This window comes from Xenopus laevis, chromosome 9_10S (assembly GCF_017654675.1).
Source record: "Xenopus laevis strain J_2021 chromosome 9_10S, Xenopus_laevis_v10.1, whole genome shotgun sequence".
Lineage (NCBI taxonomy): Eukaryota > Metazoa > Chordata > Amphibia > Anura > Pipidae > Xenopus > Xenopus laevis.
Genome location: NC_054388.1, coordinates 54,022,412 through 54,040,170, shown reverse-complemented (window position 1 = coordinate 54,040,170; position 17,759 = coordinate 54,022,412). Strand labels below are relative to the sequence as shown.

General features: G+C 40.8%; 1 protein-coding gene across 2 annotated transcripts; it reads right to left on the bottom strand.

Moving 5' to 3' along the window:
• Positions 1-7,241: 7,241 nt before the first annotated feature.
• LOC108702931 (protein CNPPD1-like) lies at positions 7,242-16,373 on the bottom strand. Of its 2 annotated transcripts, XM_041578634.1 has the most exons (8): positions 16,064-16,368; positions 12,968-13,070; positions 12,362-12,443; positions 12,135-12,255; positions 10,473-10,601; positions 9,813-9,874; positions 8,768-8,885; positions 7,242-7,988 (listed from the first exon to the last, which is right to left on the bottom strand). In XM_041578634.1, the coding sequence occupies exons 1-8, from the start codon at positions 16,163-16,165 to the stop codon at positions 7,344-7,346; spliced, it is 1,362 nt and encodes a 453-aa protein (XP_041434568.1). In that variant the 5' UTR covers positions 16,166-16,368; the 3' UTR covers positions 7,242-7,343. The 2 variants fall into 2 exon arrangements, with proteins under 2 accessions (XP_041434568.1, XP_041434569.1); XM_041578635.1 differs by lacking the exon at positions 10,473-10,601 and having other exon boundaries at positions 16,064-16,373.
• Between the last annotated feature and the right edge of the window lie 1,386 nt (positions 16,374-17,759).

Below are 17,759 nucleotides of genomic sequence, written 5' to 3'. Positions count from 1 at the left end.
GCGGGTTGAGCTGTCAAAAGAGGGACTGTCCCTCCGAAAAAGGGACAGTTGGGAGGTATGGATTATAATCCCTACCTAGTAATGGTGGTGCAGCAGAAGCAAAGAAGAGGAGCACAGCCAGGATCTGATGTAAGTGATTAGGATCTGGGGGTACTCACCAGGGGCAAGTTCTGGCGGAATTCAAGTCATGGACTCCATGGTAGGGGGCTCCAAGTGACACAACAGTTGAACTTGAATATCAGAAAGGACAGGAGTGGAGTGGGCAAGATTTGGTCAGATTAGGGGGATTGGTAGAGCTGTTAGTTGCCAGGGCAGATCTGGGGTGTGTGAACATGTATGCACTGGGTATTTTTCTGTTGCATTTTCACCAGGCCCACCACATGGGGCTGGGGTAGGGTTGCCACCTGGCCAGTATTTTACAGGCCTGGCCAGTAAAAATGTTCCTTGATGCCAATGTTATTAATACGAAAAAAAAACGTCAAGAATATAGGCCGGTATTTTTTTCCAGAAAAGGTGGCAACCCTAGGCCCGGGTGACTGGGAGACAAACAATTGTGGCCCCCATGGGTAAGGTCCATAGTATGGGGCCCAATGATTACTGATGGTGGCCCAGGGGTCTACTAGTGATTCTATTTTTTCCTTTCCTTCTCCATTAAAAGGGGAACACCGCTCTAAACTGTTGCTGTTTTGTTGTCTTATTAAACAACATGTAATTCTAAGCAACTTCCCGCTATATGTATTGCACATTTTCACAGGTTTTAAAGGAATTGTTCAGTGTAAAAATAAAAACTGGGTAAATAGATAGGCTGTGCAAAATTAAAAACGTTTCTAATATAGTTAGTTAGGCAAAAATGTAATGTATAAAGACTGGAGTGACTGGATGTGTAACATAATAGCCAGATAACTACTTCCTGCTTTTCACTGGTTTACACTGACTGGTTACCCTGTTCAATCAGAGACCTGAGGGGGGGGGGGGGGGCACATGGGTCATATCTGTTGCTTTTGAATCTGAGCTGAATGCTGAGGATCAATTGCAAACTCACTGAACAGATATGTACCATGTGGCCCCCTTCATGTCGCTGACTAACTAAAATGTATTGAGCTGAAAAGCTAGACATCCAGTCACTCCAGCCTATATACATTACATTTTTGGCTAACTAACTATACATTTTTGGCTAACTAACTATATTAGAAACATTTTTTATTTTGCACATAATATCTATTTACCCTGTTTTAACGTGTACACTGACCTGTTCCTTTAATGTTATGTTTAAATGTAATTGCTATTAAAAGCAGTTTCTGTCTGGCTGTTTATATTATCCACTTCTTGTTCTGACTTACATAACAATGTAGCAGAAGCTGGTGGATTAAAAGAGCTGGAAAACTGCTACATTGTTGAATGAGTCAGAACTATAGCACAAAGGGATAAGACAAATAGTGGTGTGCGGGTCAACAAATGAAAATGCAGCACTTTATGATCTGGGCTTCTGTACTGGCCCAACTCCACCCCAGCTTGAGAGCTTGATAAAAGGCCTGAAGGCCTGAAACGTCGCAGACCAGGCTGTTTGCCATAAAATGTACCAATAAAGGCATTTTAAATTGATTGGTGCTGTACAAAAACTTCTTTTTTGGATCAATGGTGGAGGATGGACCATTGATGGTACGTGCACCTTATATTTCTTTTATATTGAGGAACCCAGCTGACTCAAGCAAATAAGTATTCCAACTCCACCCCAGCCACCACTTCACTGCTGATTCACAGCACATGCTTTGAGATGTTACTCACCCAAGTTTAGGGACTGACTCACAATTTACTGTATATTTGGAATATAAAAGTTACCATTCAAGCCTGATTAGTAATTCAGTTGCCTTACATTGCACCCATTCTGTGCCAGAATTAATAATCAACCCTGTAGCATCAGCATCTATTACAGATTTTTCGCTTATAGATTCCCCTAAGCTTCACTTCTCAACAGCAACACAGAGCACACTAAGCATGTGCAGCACCACTGATGCAGAATAGATGATTTAACAAGTTCCAAGATGGGAGCTGGATCACAGCCGTTACATGGCTGCTGAATCTCTCAGCTGGTACCATAGTTTCTGTATATAAAGGCTTTACTTCTTGAATTACATTTATTATTGTTCCAGTGAATAGCAAAAAAGAAGTAACGAAGATTAAAAGAAGGGCAACATGCTGGACATCCCCCAGAGGTATATCACCAACCTTTTGGGCTGAACCACTGCCACAAAGTTTGATCCAATTTCAAAGTGTCCCCTGCACAGGTGCCTGAGCAGTATATTGAACTTGACAAAAGTATCATAATTTATATGTGCTTGAAATGGATTAAGCACAGAAGCTAGGCACTATTCTGGGCTTATCTTGCTGTTAACAGAGGTGCACCAGCCCATACCGTGGCAAATTATATCTTTGGAGGATTTTTGCCTTAAATATGCCGCACCTCTGCAAGTAATACGCACTTGACAGGAACCGGGCATCCAATGCATGAAACATGGCAGCTTGCAGTCATCAAACGCAGCACAAATAAATACATCGAACATGGCAGCTTGCAGTCAACAAATACTCATTTTATTGCAGTACAAGGAGTTTATGAGTTTCCTACAAAATAGATAACTCTGCTATTACAAACATGAAGCATACAATTAGGGATATTTACCACTCTGGGAATAAAGGGGGGTCTTCACACTATTGGTGAGAACCATCTCCAAATCCAAAGGGTTAAACCAAATGTAATTTTAGTTAAAGTGCTGAAAAATAAGTGGGCACCTTAACACCCCAGCTCTTGTATAGCTGCAAGCCCTGAAGTGCCAAAGGATGCTATACAAGGTTTCTAGAGCTAACAGGTACTTTATAGTCATACCTGTATATAGCGCACAATACTTAAAAGAGAATTACATGACACTGCAAATGAATAAATGTATTAAAAGAATAAGGGCATCCCTTTAAACAGGTCCATACACATGGCCTTGTATTAGATGGGACCGTGCTCATGTTTTATTATGCAAGGGACAAATCATGTAACTTTTATGCTCAACTCACTGGAGTTTTCAGTTCCATTTCGGTAGATTACTATGGAGACCTGACAGGAGGAGCTAAATGTTCAGAGTCTGAAAACTACTTTTTAAAATATGAATGTACATTAAATGTTACCTTTAGGTCATGCTGATTGGTTTTTGCTAAGAGGTTTGTTTTTGTAAGTAATTGTTAGTTCAAGTTCTTAAACCCAACTGTTTTGCCAACCTGACTGTCCCATCTCAGCCTGTCCATTAAAGTTTCTAATGCTAACGGACGCCTGCTGCACAAATATGGCAGCCCCCTCATAGGCAGGGGGTCAGATAGGTAATGTAAAAGCATTGGGCAAATACTTTATAGCAAAATTCTAAGAAGCATGCAAAGTCAATTTTATGGTAGATGTAAAAAAAAAAGTTAAATTTCTGGTGTCAGTATCTCTTTCAGGTGAAAGAAGTAATCAAGAGCCCTCAGGACCAAAAAGGGGTTGGTTCTAGAAGCAGTTATTGAATGATACAAACAATAGACAGCATATAGCAACATCACCGTTGATAAAAAAATTACTATAGTTCTGAAGGCCATACATGTCCAGACAGCGGCTAGACCAAATCAGAACATGTACTGGAGCTATTCAGATAGGGATACAGTTTTAGAAAGTGTTGATACAGTAACCACAGGTCTACACAAACCTTATTTGTTGACTTTTTGTACATCCTTAAAGGATAAGCAAGACTTTTTTTTTTATTTTAAAATCCCTAAGACTCCTAACAGCCCACAGAATAACATACCCTTACTCCCTAAATTCCATCTCCATTTGTTTTTAAATCACAAGCTGAAAGTTCATTTCAGCTGTTTTCTGGTCTATTGTGAAGCACTGCCCCTTTTTCTTTTCTGAGTGCTCCTCTCTGACTTCAAAGACAGTCAAAGAGAAGTCTCCTGCTTGCTGTCTTTGCTCCAATAGAAATCAGGCATGAGCAGCAAAGAGATAAGGAAATAACTAAAATGAGCAGCAGTTTTCAGCTTGTGATTTAGAAACTAAATGCAGGAAAAGTTGTTATTCTGGGCACCAATTAGAGTAATTTTAGATGCATTAAAAAAGGTTTACCTAAATTTTAAATTACTAGACCAAAAATGCACCAAACCCAAAAAATCACGTATTCTGCATATCCCTTACCACTTTTAAAAACTATGCCTACTTTAAAGGGATACTGTCATGGGAAAAAAATTTTTTTTCAAAATGAATCAGTTAATAGTGCTGCTCCAGCAGAATTCTGCACTGAAATCCATTTCTCAAAAGAGCAAACAGATTTTTTTATATTCAATTTTGAAATCTGACACGGGGCTAGACATTTTGTCAATTTCCCAGCTGCCCCATGTCATGTGACTTGTGCCTGCACTTCAGGAGAGTAATGCTTTTTGGCAGGCTGCTGTTTCTCCTTCTCAATGTAACTGAAGGAGTCTCAGTGGGACATGGGTTTTTACGATTGAGTGTTGTTCTTAGATCTACCAGGCAGCTGTTATCTTGTGTTAGGGAGCTGTTATCTGGTTACCTTCCCATTGTTCTTTTGTTTGGCTGCTGGGGGGGAAAAGGGAGGGGGTGATATCACTCCAACTTGCAGTACAGCAGTAAAGAGTGATTGAAGTTTATCAGAGCACAAGTCACATGACATGGGGCAGCTGGGAAATTGACAAAATGTCTAGCCCCATGTCAGATTTCAAAATTGAATATAAAAAAATCTGTTTGCTCTTTTGAGAAATGGATTTCAGTGCAGAATTCTGCTGGAGCAGCACTATTAACTGATTCATTTTGAAAAAAATTTTTTTCCCATGACAGTATCCCTTTAAGAATAAAAGCCCATGGCTGCCATGTGCTAATCACATTATGTGCTGGTTCCCATAAAAACAACATACCATGGAGCAATCGGTGTCAAGAAACTGCCATCAATATTAAGGGTAATGGCGCACAGAATGATTTGTAGCTTGGTGGGTGAATAACAGTTTGGCATCGCTCCCCTTTTATTCCTATGTGAATCAGTGTCTCCCACCAATTGAGCTACAAAACAAGCAACATTGCCCCATTTACCATTGCTTTAAAACAAATGAAGTCAGGAAGAAAAATCTCACTGGTTTACAATACTTTCTTTGTGCCGCAAGTAGGGTTGCCACCTTTTCTGGAAAAAATACAGGCTTTCCTATATATTTATCTTTTTTCCCTATTAATAACATAGGGATCAACCATAAATTTTACCGGCCAGGTGGCAACCCTAGCAGCAAGTAAGGCTGCAGTATTCATTTTATATTCCATTATGTATAATAAAATATAGAATTCTTTCTTGCAGTACCTTGTAAATAAAATAAAAACTCAGTAAATCCCCTCTAGAAATGGGACCACAACATTCCTTTTAGTCTGTCTACCTGTGAATTTACCAAACATCATATTTTGTGTGATCTGAAATTAGTATATAGGTGTATTTAGGGGGTACTTTTTTCATTATACAGATTTGTTAGGCATTGGGTAATATGAAAAACAATTTGGTGCCGATTCAAATTCAGGGAAGGGGCTTGATGGTGTGATTGGATTATTGGGCCCAGTCTGGGTCAACAATAAATTATATATAGGGGATGTTATATTTCAGTTGGCACAATGGTGTGAAGTTTTTGAGACATATACCATAAAAGTAGATATAGTCATAATGGATCCATACAGGTTGTTCTACAGCCACCCAGTAGCCTCTGCTAATGGAAAATTACCCTTTTTTAAAAAAATAAACAAAAATTTAAAAGAATAGAATAAGAATATAATAAATGCAGTTTGTTTAGAAGATACAGTCATATGAAAAAGTTTGTGAACCCCCCTCTCTGCCTGCATAATTATTTAATCCACTCTCAACAAAAAAGATAACAGAAGTATGTCTTTAATTTTCCAGGAAAACCTGAGTACTGGAGTGTTTTCTGTACAAAGATTCGTTGTGAAGCAGTATTCAGCTATATGGCATTAAATCAAATGGGAAAGACTGTCTGTGGAAAAATTTGGGTACCATTGCAGTTTTGATAATTTCAGTATCTTGGTTTAGGGGAAGGCTACAAAAAAGCAATCTCAGAGGTTTAAACTGTTGGTTTCAACTGTAAGTAATGTAATCAGGAAATGGAAACCCCAGGTCTGGCAGGCCAAGAAAAATACAAGAGCGGTATAGGCAAAGGATTGTGAGAACGGTTACAGACAACCCAAAGATCACCTCCAAAGACCTGTAAGAACATCTTGCTGCAAATGGTGTATCTGTACATGGTTCTACAATTCAGCGCAATTTGCACAAAGTATCTGTATGGCAGTTTGATGAGAAAGAAGCCCTTTCTGCACTCACGCCACAAACAGAGTCTCTTGTTGTATGCAAAATCTAATTTAGACAAGCCACAGTCATTTTGGAACAAAGTGCTTTGGACTGGTGAGACAAAAAATTAGTTATTTGGGCATAACAAAAAGCGCTTTGCATGGCCGAAGAAGAACACCGCATTCCAAGAAAAACACCTGCTACCTACTGTCAAATTTGGTGGAGGTTCCATCATGCTGTGGGGCTGTGTGACTAGTTCAGGGACTGGGGCCCTTGTTAAAAACAAGGGTCGGATGAATTTAACCCAAGATCAACAAATTCTTCAGGATAATGTTCAAGCATCTGTCACAAAGTTGAAGTTACTCAGGGGTTGGATATTCCAACAAGACAATGACCCTAAAAACACTTCGAAATTTACAAAGGCATTTATGCAGAGGGAGAAGTACAATATTCTGGAATGGCCTTCACAGTCCCCCAACTTGAATATCATTGAAAATCTATTTGAAGCAAGCTGTCCATTCTTGGCAGCAATCAAATTTAACTGAACTGGAGAGATTTCAAAAATACTGCCATCCAGAATCCAGACACTCATCAAAGGCTATAGAAGGTGTGTAGAGGCTGTTACATTTATAAAAGGAGGCTCAACTAAGTATTGATGCAGTATCTCTGTTGGGGTGCCTAAATGTATGCACCTGTCTTATTTTGTTATGATACATATTGCATATTTCTTTTAATCCAATAAACTTTATGTCACTGCTGAAATACTACTGTTTCCATAAAGCATGTTATATATTAAAAGGAGTTGCTACTTTGAAAGCTCAGCCAATGATAAACAAAATTCCAAAGAATTAAGAGGGGTTCCCAAACTTTTTCATATGACTGTATTTATAGTTTCGGCTTTCAAATAGTTGGCTGGGTGTGTGTGTGTGTGTGTTTCATTTCTGTCTTGATGTCCTCATGAGTCCCATTTTTGCTAGCCAGAAACTATAAAAGATTTATCCTTAAGAATTCAGTGGCGCAGAAGTGCTGGTTCTGTTTGTGATACGCCAAGTCAGTCTCAGGAAAAGGGCTACGTGATAGGAATGGGTCCGGGATTTCCTTGGAGTGTGAGGTTTGGTAGCTCCGACAGAACAATGCGCGTGGAAAACCATAACGAAAGAGTCCAGGTAAGGCATCAAGAGTTTGATAATTAGAATGACAGCTAGTGTAATTTTGCTGGTAACCGGTGTGACGGGAAGTGGATACCCTTGGTTTATAACGGAAAGGACAAATCTGGTCTGGGGGTCGGGATTCCTTATTATTAGCACCTCCTGTATCGCTGTAAGTGAATGCTGTTAACACAGAACCCCACAAGTACAAGGCAGTGGCTGTTACACCAGATCTTTTCTCCAGTGACTCCTCTTTCACAGACCATGATGAAACTAAATCAGGAGGTGGGATAATCTCTTCCAATGAAAGAGGAGGTGGCACGAGCAGTGGATGCTGGGTTTGTTCTCCTGAGCTTTGATCAGAAACAGAAGGAACCAGTACTGTACTGTTGATTTCCCATGTGGCCTTGTGGAACACAGCAATGGAAGCAAACAAGGTGGCAACACCAGTAAGGTACATCAGGCCCAAGATACAAGCCAGCTGCAAAGGAGGGAAAAAGCATTATTATGAGTTTATTGTGTGTTCTAGAACTAGAGGTAAATACACTGGGAATGAAACCAGAGAAATTCCCCTAGTATTTATTCAGGTACAGAGTTTTGTATGTAACTCCTGTTCATGCCCTGCCCCCTTTCCAGTGGTAAGGCATGGGTGAAGGAATTGGAGCCACTCAAAGTGTTCTCAGAAGTGTTTTCATGCTACAGGACGCAGAGCAAAGAAGCATGATACAGCAAAACCTCCCTATAGAGGTTAGTTTACTGCCAATGCACTTTTACATTGCCTATGGATATCAATATAATGGAAAAAAACACTACTGCCTTCAGTCACAACAGACTTTGCTTCCAGGCCACAGGAAAGACAATGACCAACAACTGAAAATACAGAGAATGAAAGCTCTGCATTTGAGAACCAAAAACAAATTGCACCTGCTGCCTGACCAAGGGAAAGAAAACAGGCCAGCAACAGAAAGTACATAGAATGAAAGTTTTGCCGCCTAACCTAACACATTCTTAAGCAGAGATTTGAGATGTGTCGTACAAGGCAACAAAATATTGCATTAAAAATTGCTATTCATACTTTAGGTGACATTGCATCAAAACATAAATGATTTGATGGCAGATCATTGTTTGATATTCTGAACAGGAAAGAGCCATACCGTACAGCATGCATTACACAGCCAGAGAAGTAAACAGAACAGGTACCAGGCATGCATGGCATAGCTATTAGGCATTCACTGCACAGCAGGCCTACACAGCTCTTACCTTTGCTACTTGCTGGCAGAAATCACTGAACACTTTCTGCCACAATCCTTGCTCGAGTAGAACACAAAAGTCTGTGTAGGTGAACCATCCCCTCTTCATACCCTGTTGCTCTGCCACCCTGTGGGCGAGGGCAAAGCAAGTTAAGAACAACATATAAAAGGGGAATTGTTGTCTATACAATGATAAACCTTGATTAAATCACTACTATAAATGGCACACAAAAAAGAAATCTATACTTTGGCTTGCACCATGTCAGAATAAAACCCTGGATTTTCACCTGATGGAAATCTCTCACATTTGCCCTTATGACTTTAACTCCCAGCTTCCTACTTACTGGTGGACCACATAGAAAAGCTTAAATCCAATGGCTTTTTAACACTAGTCTAAAAAAACCTAACCAATCAGGACTAACTGTTATCGTGAAGATCTCATTAGTGACCCTTTAAAGGAGAATTCAAAACATAATAAAAAAAAAATGAAAAAAAAAATCCTCCCCCTACCCTGGATAGACCCCCCTCCCTCCTCCCCCCAGCCTACCTGCCCCCCTTGGCAAAGGCCCCTAATTTTTTTACTCAACACTCCATGCAGATTCTGGCCTCGGAGTACACGACAGCCATCTTCTTTCTTCTGTCTTTTTCAGAAGTTTTGGTGCATGCGTAGTGGTTTGGTACCGGAAAATTACTCCACCTGCGCATGCACCGAAAAAGACAGAAGAAAGAAGATGGTTGATGTGAACTCCGAGGCCAGAATCTGCACGGAGGGTTGAGTAAAAAATTAGGGGCTTTTGCCCAGGGGGGCAGGTAGGCTAGGGGGAGGAGGGAGGGGTCTACCCAGGGTAGGGGGGAGGGTTTTTTTATTCTATTATATTTATTGAATTCTCCTTTAATACGGGGCTGGGGGACAAAATGCTCTCAAGTAATGGAGCTTTCTAAAACACATGGCCTGCCATCTTCCTAAATCAATCTCAGAATAGTGTCCAGAGTGTGCCATGGGTAGAATACGGTGCCACATTCTGTGCTTTGAGACAATCTCCTAAACTTCTTACCTTCCTTCCAGCCATCTGAGCACTTCAAAGAATTCCCTGGGATGTGTATACAGACTCCAGTCCTATGATGGAAGATTTTAAAACACTAGTTAGGGTCACAGATATTGTACGTTACACTAGTCACTTGTATGAGTCTGCAATTAAAGTTACTGACATTTTAATTACACAGAACTAATATAAGATGCATATAAAGTAAAGCTCCCCATAGACGCGACGATTCTTCTTGCCGAACGTCCGATTTTTGGGAAGTCCGTCCAATCCTTCGAAATTATCGTGCGGTTAGTGGGATTCGAACGATCGTACATCTTACGATTTTTCGGCCGACATCTGTCAGGAAATTGATCGGCCAGGTCAAAAAATCTTTGTTGGTCCCAGTGCAATCTATCTATGTTTGCTGGGCCAAGTAGGCAGCTCCCCTTTGTTTTCCTGGCAAATTGGTCTTTTTAGTTGATGGTCAATTTGTATGATCGTACGATCGTTCCGAGAAAATCGTGGTCTCACGATGAGGATCGGATCTTTTAAAAATCTCAACATCTATGGCCAGCTTAATTTGAATAGCTAATGATTTTATTTTGTTTTTTTTTGACCAATATAAATGTAAAGTATACAGTTCAAAAGTACAAAACATTGAAAAGAAAACTGCACTTATCATTGGCTTACAATAGCCTGAAGGAAGTTCATCTCCAAGGAGTTGACAAACTGTACATCGATTCTCCCAGCTGCTCCCCACTCATCATTAAACACCTCCTCTTCCTCGCCTTCATCGTACAGGTACTTGTTGGCTACCATCTGCAGAAACGCCACATACCAGGGTGTTTATGGAATGTATACCTTACAGTAGTCTTCATCCCATTAAAACTATGAAATGGTGACCAGTATGTGCCAGTATCTTTAGAGCGATATGGATACAGATCAGTGTTTCTGTTAAGGGATTAAATTACACATTCTACTAACAGCTTTGCAGCGACGACTCACTGTATTAAAACAAAGTGCATTCCCAGCTTTAGCCACAAGACCAGAAAAACAGGTTTTAAAGGAGTTGTTTACCTTCCAAACACTTTTCTTCAGTTTTGCAGATTGTTCACCATAAACTAAGACTTTTTTCAATTGCTTTCTATCTTTCACCGTTTACCCAAAATCATGGTAAAAGGAGATTTTGTGTACTCAACGTAAAATCTCACAGGACACAGGGCTTCCCTTCCTATATGGAGGCCCTCTTCTCGTATCAGTTAACATGTGTGATAAGTTTCTGTTACATATTAAATATTATGGTTCAATTAAAACCTCCTTTGTTCCTCTTTGGGACAAACTAACCTAGGCTCTGCCTGCTGGGGGGTATAGCCAGCGGAGGAGGAGCTAGTTTTCTTCTTGTTGTGTCCTACCTCCTAGTGGCAACAGCTATACCCTATGGTTTCCTGTGTCCCCCAATCAAACATTGGAGAAAACAGGTTTTTTTCCCCAAAACGCATCAGCTGATACAGCAGAATTCTGTACTGAAATCCGTTTTTCAAAGCAGCAAACATTTTTTTTATATATTTAATTTTAAAATCTGACAAAGGGCTAGACAGTCATTTTTTCTGGTGCCCCCAGTCTTGTAACTTGTGCTCTGATAAACTTCAGTCACTCTATACTGCTGCACTGCAAGTTGGAGTGATACCACCCCCCTCCCTTTCCTCCCCAGCAATAGAACAATGGGAAGGTAATCAGAAAACAGCACGCCATAGTAAAAATCCATGTCCCACTGAGATTCCTCCAGTTACATTAAGTAGAAAGAACAATAGCCTGCCTGAGAGCAGTTCCATCATGAAGTGCTGGCTCTTTCTGAAAGCACGGGGTCAGGCAAAATCATCTGAGATGACTCACCAATATTTCAAGTAAAAAAATAATATAAATACTTCTTGGTTCAGGAATTAAAAATTGTATATGGTAGAGTGAATTATTTGCAGTGTAAACAGTGTAATTTAGAAATAAAAACTGCACCATAAAAATTATGATAGAATCCCTTTAATTAAACTCAGGGATTTTGCTCAGCAGGGCTAAATATAACAAATGTATCAACTAAATGTATAAATTTCAAAAAGTCAGTGAAAAAAAAAATCAGCCACCCTCCACACCTTCCCAGAGCTATAGAGTAATTGGAAAAGGTCTTTCTGGTGAACCATCTGAAACCAACTGAACTGAAAAAAGTGTATGAAGGTGAACAACCTCTATAAAAACTTCAAATCATTGCTCTGCAGTGACAACATTTCAGGAAAGTTTGGCCCCTGTATGGTTAGCTAGGGAAAACCCAAACATAGTTCTATAACCATTATTGAAACTTACCATGGATATGAGAAAGAGATCAGAAGAGGAGATTTGCTGCAGGTATTCAGGGTTCCGGTTATGAATTCTTTCAATATAAATCAAGGCCAGCATCATGGAGCAAGGAGAAATGCAGGCTTCCCTGTGAAATCACAGTAGTGGTTAGTAACAGAGTGTAATACTTTGCCAATAACAAGATGCACGAACTGACAGAAACTGCAGGTACAATACTGTCACACTAAACTCACCTGGACACACGTGCAGCATATTTTTTATGCAAGCGGCGAATAGGACTTGGGGCAGCCTTCTGAAGTAATTCTACTGCAATATCTGTGAAAGGGAAATGTATTGTATTATAAACCCCCGAACACTGTCATCTCCCCCCACAATTAACAGTTACCCAGGACATATTTAAATTGATCAGAAATACATGAACACAGAGGCCTATTAATGTATATAATGCACTATAGCTATGAGGACATGGAAGTTGGAAGATATATATATATATAGATATATATAGATATATATATATATATATATATTGCTCACAGACAATCTGGCCATGCATAAAGCTGGCCAAAAGAAAGTGAAGGGGTGCTGTCCCCTTCTTGTGAACCACAAAAAAAGGCACAGCCCAGGCCAAATCAGGCTTAGCCAGTCACTGGCTTGGGGGCCAAAGTTTGCATCATAAAGTGGGCCTATGGAAACCAGATAAGGACTGCATCAAACCTGCCCAATAAATATCAGTTAGCAGGCCCTCCCAAGGGCCCAGCACATGGGACAAAAATGTTATCCTATTTGTTTCAAACATTCAACTTCCTCCAGCTTCACTGTCACTATAAATGCCTACTTACCAGTCACTGGGCTAGATAAGTTTTCCATGGAGCAATCATCCTCCCAGCCATAGTACAAACGCTTACAGACCCTCTCACTCAGTTGGGTGTGACCAGGCAAAAACTGTCAGCAAAGAAAAACAGCTTGTAAGTACAGGTCACTGACCCAAATGTTTTAAAACAGTTATCATAATTTACACAAATTACACAGAGCTGTGCATTTATTTATAACAAACTGTGTTCTTACAATAATTTAACAAACAATGGATACTGAAGATCAAAGGGTCCTGCTCACAAGAGCTTACACTCTTGTTTTCTATTGTACACATGGGCATATGATAGGTTTTTCCATTTAAATGCTTAATAAAGGAAACTGTTTATATAATCCCCCTTTACCTTCCAAAATTAAAACCTTTTGGCTCTCGTAAGAGACAATATCAGAGATGTCAGACTGAAGAGGAGCAGCAGTTCCAGTAAAGAGGATGATACAGAGCAGGTGAGATACTGGAGGTTATAATGGAAGGGACATATACAGTGCTACCTGAGGAGTTAGGGGTTATGTTTACGGGAGTTAGACATAGCCTCTAGGGGGTATAACCAATAAGGAGCAAACCACTGTGTGCTTTTTGGGACAGCCCAGTAACTGCAGTTCTGGAGAGACCTACACAGTCTACTTATAAAGTCCTTCAAATAGCTAGTGGATCTTGGGTTGCCAGTCAGCCAGTACTTTACTGGCCAGATTGGTGATACGTGATGTCAACATTATTAATAGGTAACTCCTAGAAAATTTGGCAGCTGTAACTGGATCTCCCCAAAGGCTGTGTTATCCTTCTTTATGAGTCCCCATGACCATTGTATTAATACCATAGCTATGTCCCCTAATATAGACAAAGCAAGAGAGATGGAGAGTGTAACAGTGTCAGATTTGATTACAAACAGGGCACCATCTGTGCAAAGTCTGTAACTTTTCTAGGAGGTTAAGTGGCTTCTGATGAAACTGACATGTATGTAAGAGCAATCTGGCAGTTTCACAGGGACAGGGAGTGATGTAACTGTCACAACCCCTAACTAGTGATAAACAAGGGAAAGTTGTACTCACCAATAATTTTTAAAACCATTGGGCGGGGGTGCAATGAGGGTGTGACCACAAAATACATATAGACAAATACAAGAGTCCTCTGCACTCAACCCATTATCAATATATTTAAGACAGAGACATTTTGTGCATACTGCTACTGAAAAATGCCTTACCCTTTAAACAAAACAGTGTTGTTTGTCCATATATTACAATATATTTAAGCTGGCCAACTACATCAATCATCCCATATCTGGCCAGTCCTACACTCAATTTTCATTTGATACATTAAGAATTCTATGCTTTATTATACATTTTACACAGGGACTAAGTTTTACCTGCAACTTACTCGTTGCTTTCAATGTTAAACTCCCAAACTTGGTTGCCCTTTTATTAGCCACCACTGGGATCACCTGACTTTAGCTGGGAAGGGAGGGAGCTACAACATGGAGCTGGTCACTGCTCCTGTATAACTATAACAAACAAGGGAAAGTTGTGCTCACCACTAATTTTTAAAACCATTAGGCGGGGGTGCAATGAGGCTGTGACCACAAAATACATACAGACAAATACAAGAGTCCCCTGCATTCAATCCATGTTCAATATATTTAAGACATTGAGACATTTTGTGCCTTAAGCTACTAAAAATTGCCTTACCCTTTAAACAAAACTTGGATTGTTTCACCGAGCTATAGTCAGGTGATCCCTGTGGTGGCCAATAAAAGGGCAGCCATGTTTGGAAAGCAATAAGTAAGTTGCAGGTAAAACTTAGACCCTGTGTAAAATGTATAATGAAGCAATAGAATTCTGAATGAATCAGATAAAATTGAGCATAGGACTGGCCAGATATGGGAAGACTTTGACGTAGTTGGCCAGCTTAAATATATTGCAATATATGGACAAACAACACTGTTTTGTTTAAAGGGTAAGGCATTTTTCAGTAGCTTAAGCAGGCCTGGATTTGTGGAAAGGCCACCAAGGCCCGGCCTAGGGAGGCAGGATTTTGGGGGCGGCATGCTGCCCAACCACACACCCACATTGGTTCAGAATCACTGGGGATGCGCAAAATATACAAAAGTTTTTTTTTACATTTCCTGTGTGCTAATCTCCATTGCTCCAGTCCCGAAAATTTGTGCAAATTAAAGGGAGGAGATAGGGGCGACAAACATCAGCGGGTCTAGGGGTGCCCGTTATCTAAATCTGGACCTGACACTTTTTTCAAATCAGTTGTTTTTAGATTGTTCCCCAGAAATAAAGACTTTTTTCAATTACTATCCATTATTTCTTTTTTACAGTTTCCAAAATCTAAGTTTAAAGTTGAATGTCCCTGTCTCTGGTGTTTGAGTCTGGCAGCTCAGTAATTCAGGCGCAGACTCTGAACGGTTACAATTTTGCAACATTTAGTTGATACATTTCTCAGCAGCATCTCTGGATTATTAGCAACTATTGTATCAAGTCTAACAGCTGCCTGTAATGAAACCCAGAGATTCTGCTCAGCAGGGACAAAGATAAGAAATGTATCAGTTTAGAACAGTTTACAGGGTCAGCGACCCCTGAGAGCTGCTTCAGAAGGAGAGAAATTACACTTCAATAGTAGAAAAACAGACACACAAAATCGAAAATAGAAAGTCATTGGAAAAAGTCGTTATTTCTGGCGATTTATCTGAAACCAACTAGTTGTTTGAAGGTTGAACCCTTTTAAGGCACAACATGTATTAATGTCTTAAATATATTGCTAATGGGTTGAGTGCAGAGGACTCTTGTATCTGCCCCTCACTAGTGATACAATATATACAGTGGCCCCTCCCATAGGCATAGTGTGCACGTGACACTGTATATTCTACATGTTCCCTTCCCATAGGTACAGACACCATACAATATATATATACCCTGTATATCCCCTCCCAAATTTATAGTGTGCCAGTGAATTTGCCCTGCCCCCTCCTGCCAGTCATACTGTACATTTATATAGATAGCCCGTATATTATATACAGTGGCAGAAGATGAGCCACCCCCAGGCAGCACAATATATAATCACTCACAGTAGAGAAGTCCTGAAAGTCACTGTCGACTCCATCCCGTGGGCGGCCGCTTTCTTCCCGGGGTAGGTAACCAGGGAACGAGCCGAACACCCTGCGCTCCATGCCGGGCCACTATTCGGACAGTGCAACGAGACTACGTCACCGAATCCCTCACTGTCTCCACTTCTTTTCTGGCTGCCTCTGTCCCTTGCTCACACTCTCCCCTCACAACCAATCCGCTCCACCCCAGCGCACTTCCGGGCTCTGACACGAAGGGCGGGGACTTGGGAAGAGAAGAAACTCTCAAGCCCCGGCCTCCTCCCCAGACAACCGCTTGCATCTCAATCGCAGCGCCTTCGTGTGGTGTTCCTGGGCAATACAATTGTGTCTGGCAAAGTATGTTCAGATTGAGAGAAGGTCAAATAAAAGCCAATAAATGCGATAAGGCGCTTGTTCTGGGAATAAATCCATCACACGTATGTTACAGCCCCGATCCCATTCCAAAATGTTATGCCTCTGATCAGGTACAAAACTGGGGTGGTTGTGGGTGCACAACTATACCTCCCAACTGTCCCTTTTTCGGAGGGACAGTCCCTCTTTTGACAGTTCAACCCGCAGTCCCTCATTTGTACTGGAAAGTCCCTCTTTTCTATGCACTGAACAGCCAGAAAAAGAAACAAAGTTCCTCACTTAATTGGCTTTTAGCACAGAGCCCAGAACAGCTAACAGGTGCAAATAAGATACTTTGTAACAATTTTGAGGCACAAAAACACAGTTTAGATAAGGAGAAATATTTTCAAACTTTCATAACCTGGCAAATTTTGTAAAACAAACATGGTAATTAGGGGGTGTGGCCACAGAAAGGGTGTGGTCAAAAAATTGCTACGCTACGTGCGGAAAAATTTTTTTTGTCCCTCTTTTTACTTCCAAAATGTTGGGAGGTATGCAAGCAACCCCCCCAGTTTTACTATTGCTGACAGGATCTGGTGGAGTCTCGGAATTGGCACCTATTTTTATAAACAGTATTTTCTCATGAGGAAAACTAAATTGTTTTCAAAGGCACTAAATATCATTACAGACTACAATAATACAGAAACATAAGATATTCTCTCCTGAATCTGAATTCCCTACACCCAGACATTTTAGGAACATTTCTATTGGCACAACTAGAAGTGAGGGGCAATGCCTGCTGGGCGCCCCAGGCAACCCAGATGGCCACTTCACACCACGCCCCCGTGCGCAACCAAGGACGCACCCGCGCAACCATGCGCAACCGAGGATGCAAAAATGAGCGCGGAGGGGCCTGTGTCAAAAAATAAAACCAGAAAAAGTAAAAACAATTTTAAGCAACTTTGCAATATCCATCAATTAGAAGATATGCAGACTTTTTATGATTTTTAAAGGAGACACTTTGTGTAAAAAATAAGAATGTACCAGTGTGTTTTCAGATATAGAAGAATTGTGCTTAAAAAAACACGAGTTTCAGCCTGATTTATTGAAATTTTCTGCAGGGCAGGGCCAGGCCAACTAGGTGCCCCAGGCAAGCCAGCCGGCCACATCTCCCCTCCGCCACACGCCACTACATGAGTCACCCCGTCCTAGTGAACACGCGCATGCGCACTGACACACGTCACTCACTCACCTCATAGACGCACAGCAACAAGCCGGATTCAGAGGCCCGGACTGGGGTAGGCAGTAGTGGAAGGTGTGTGCTTGG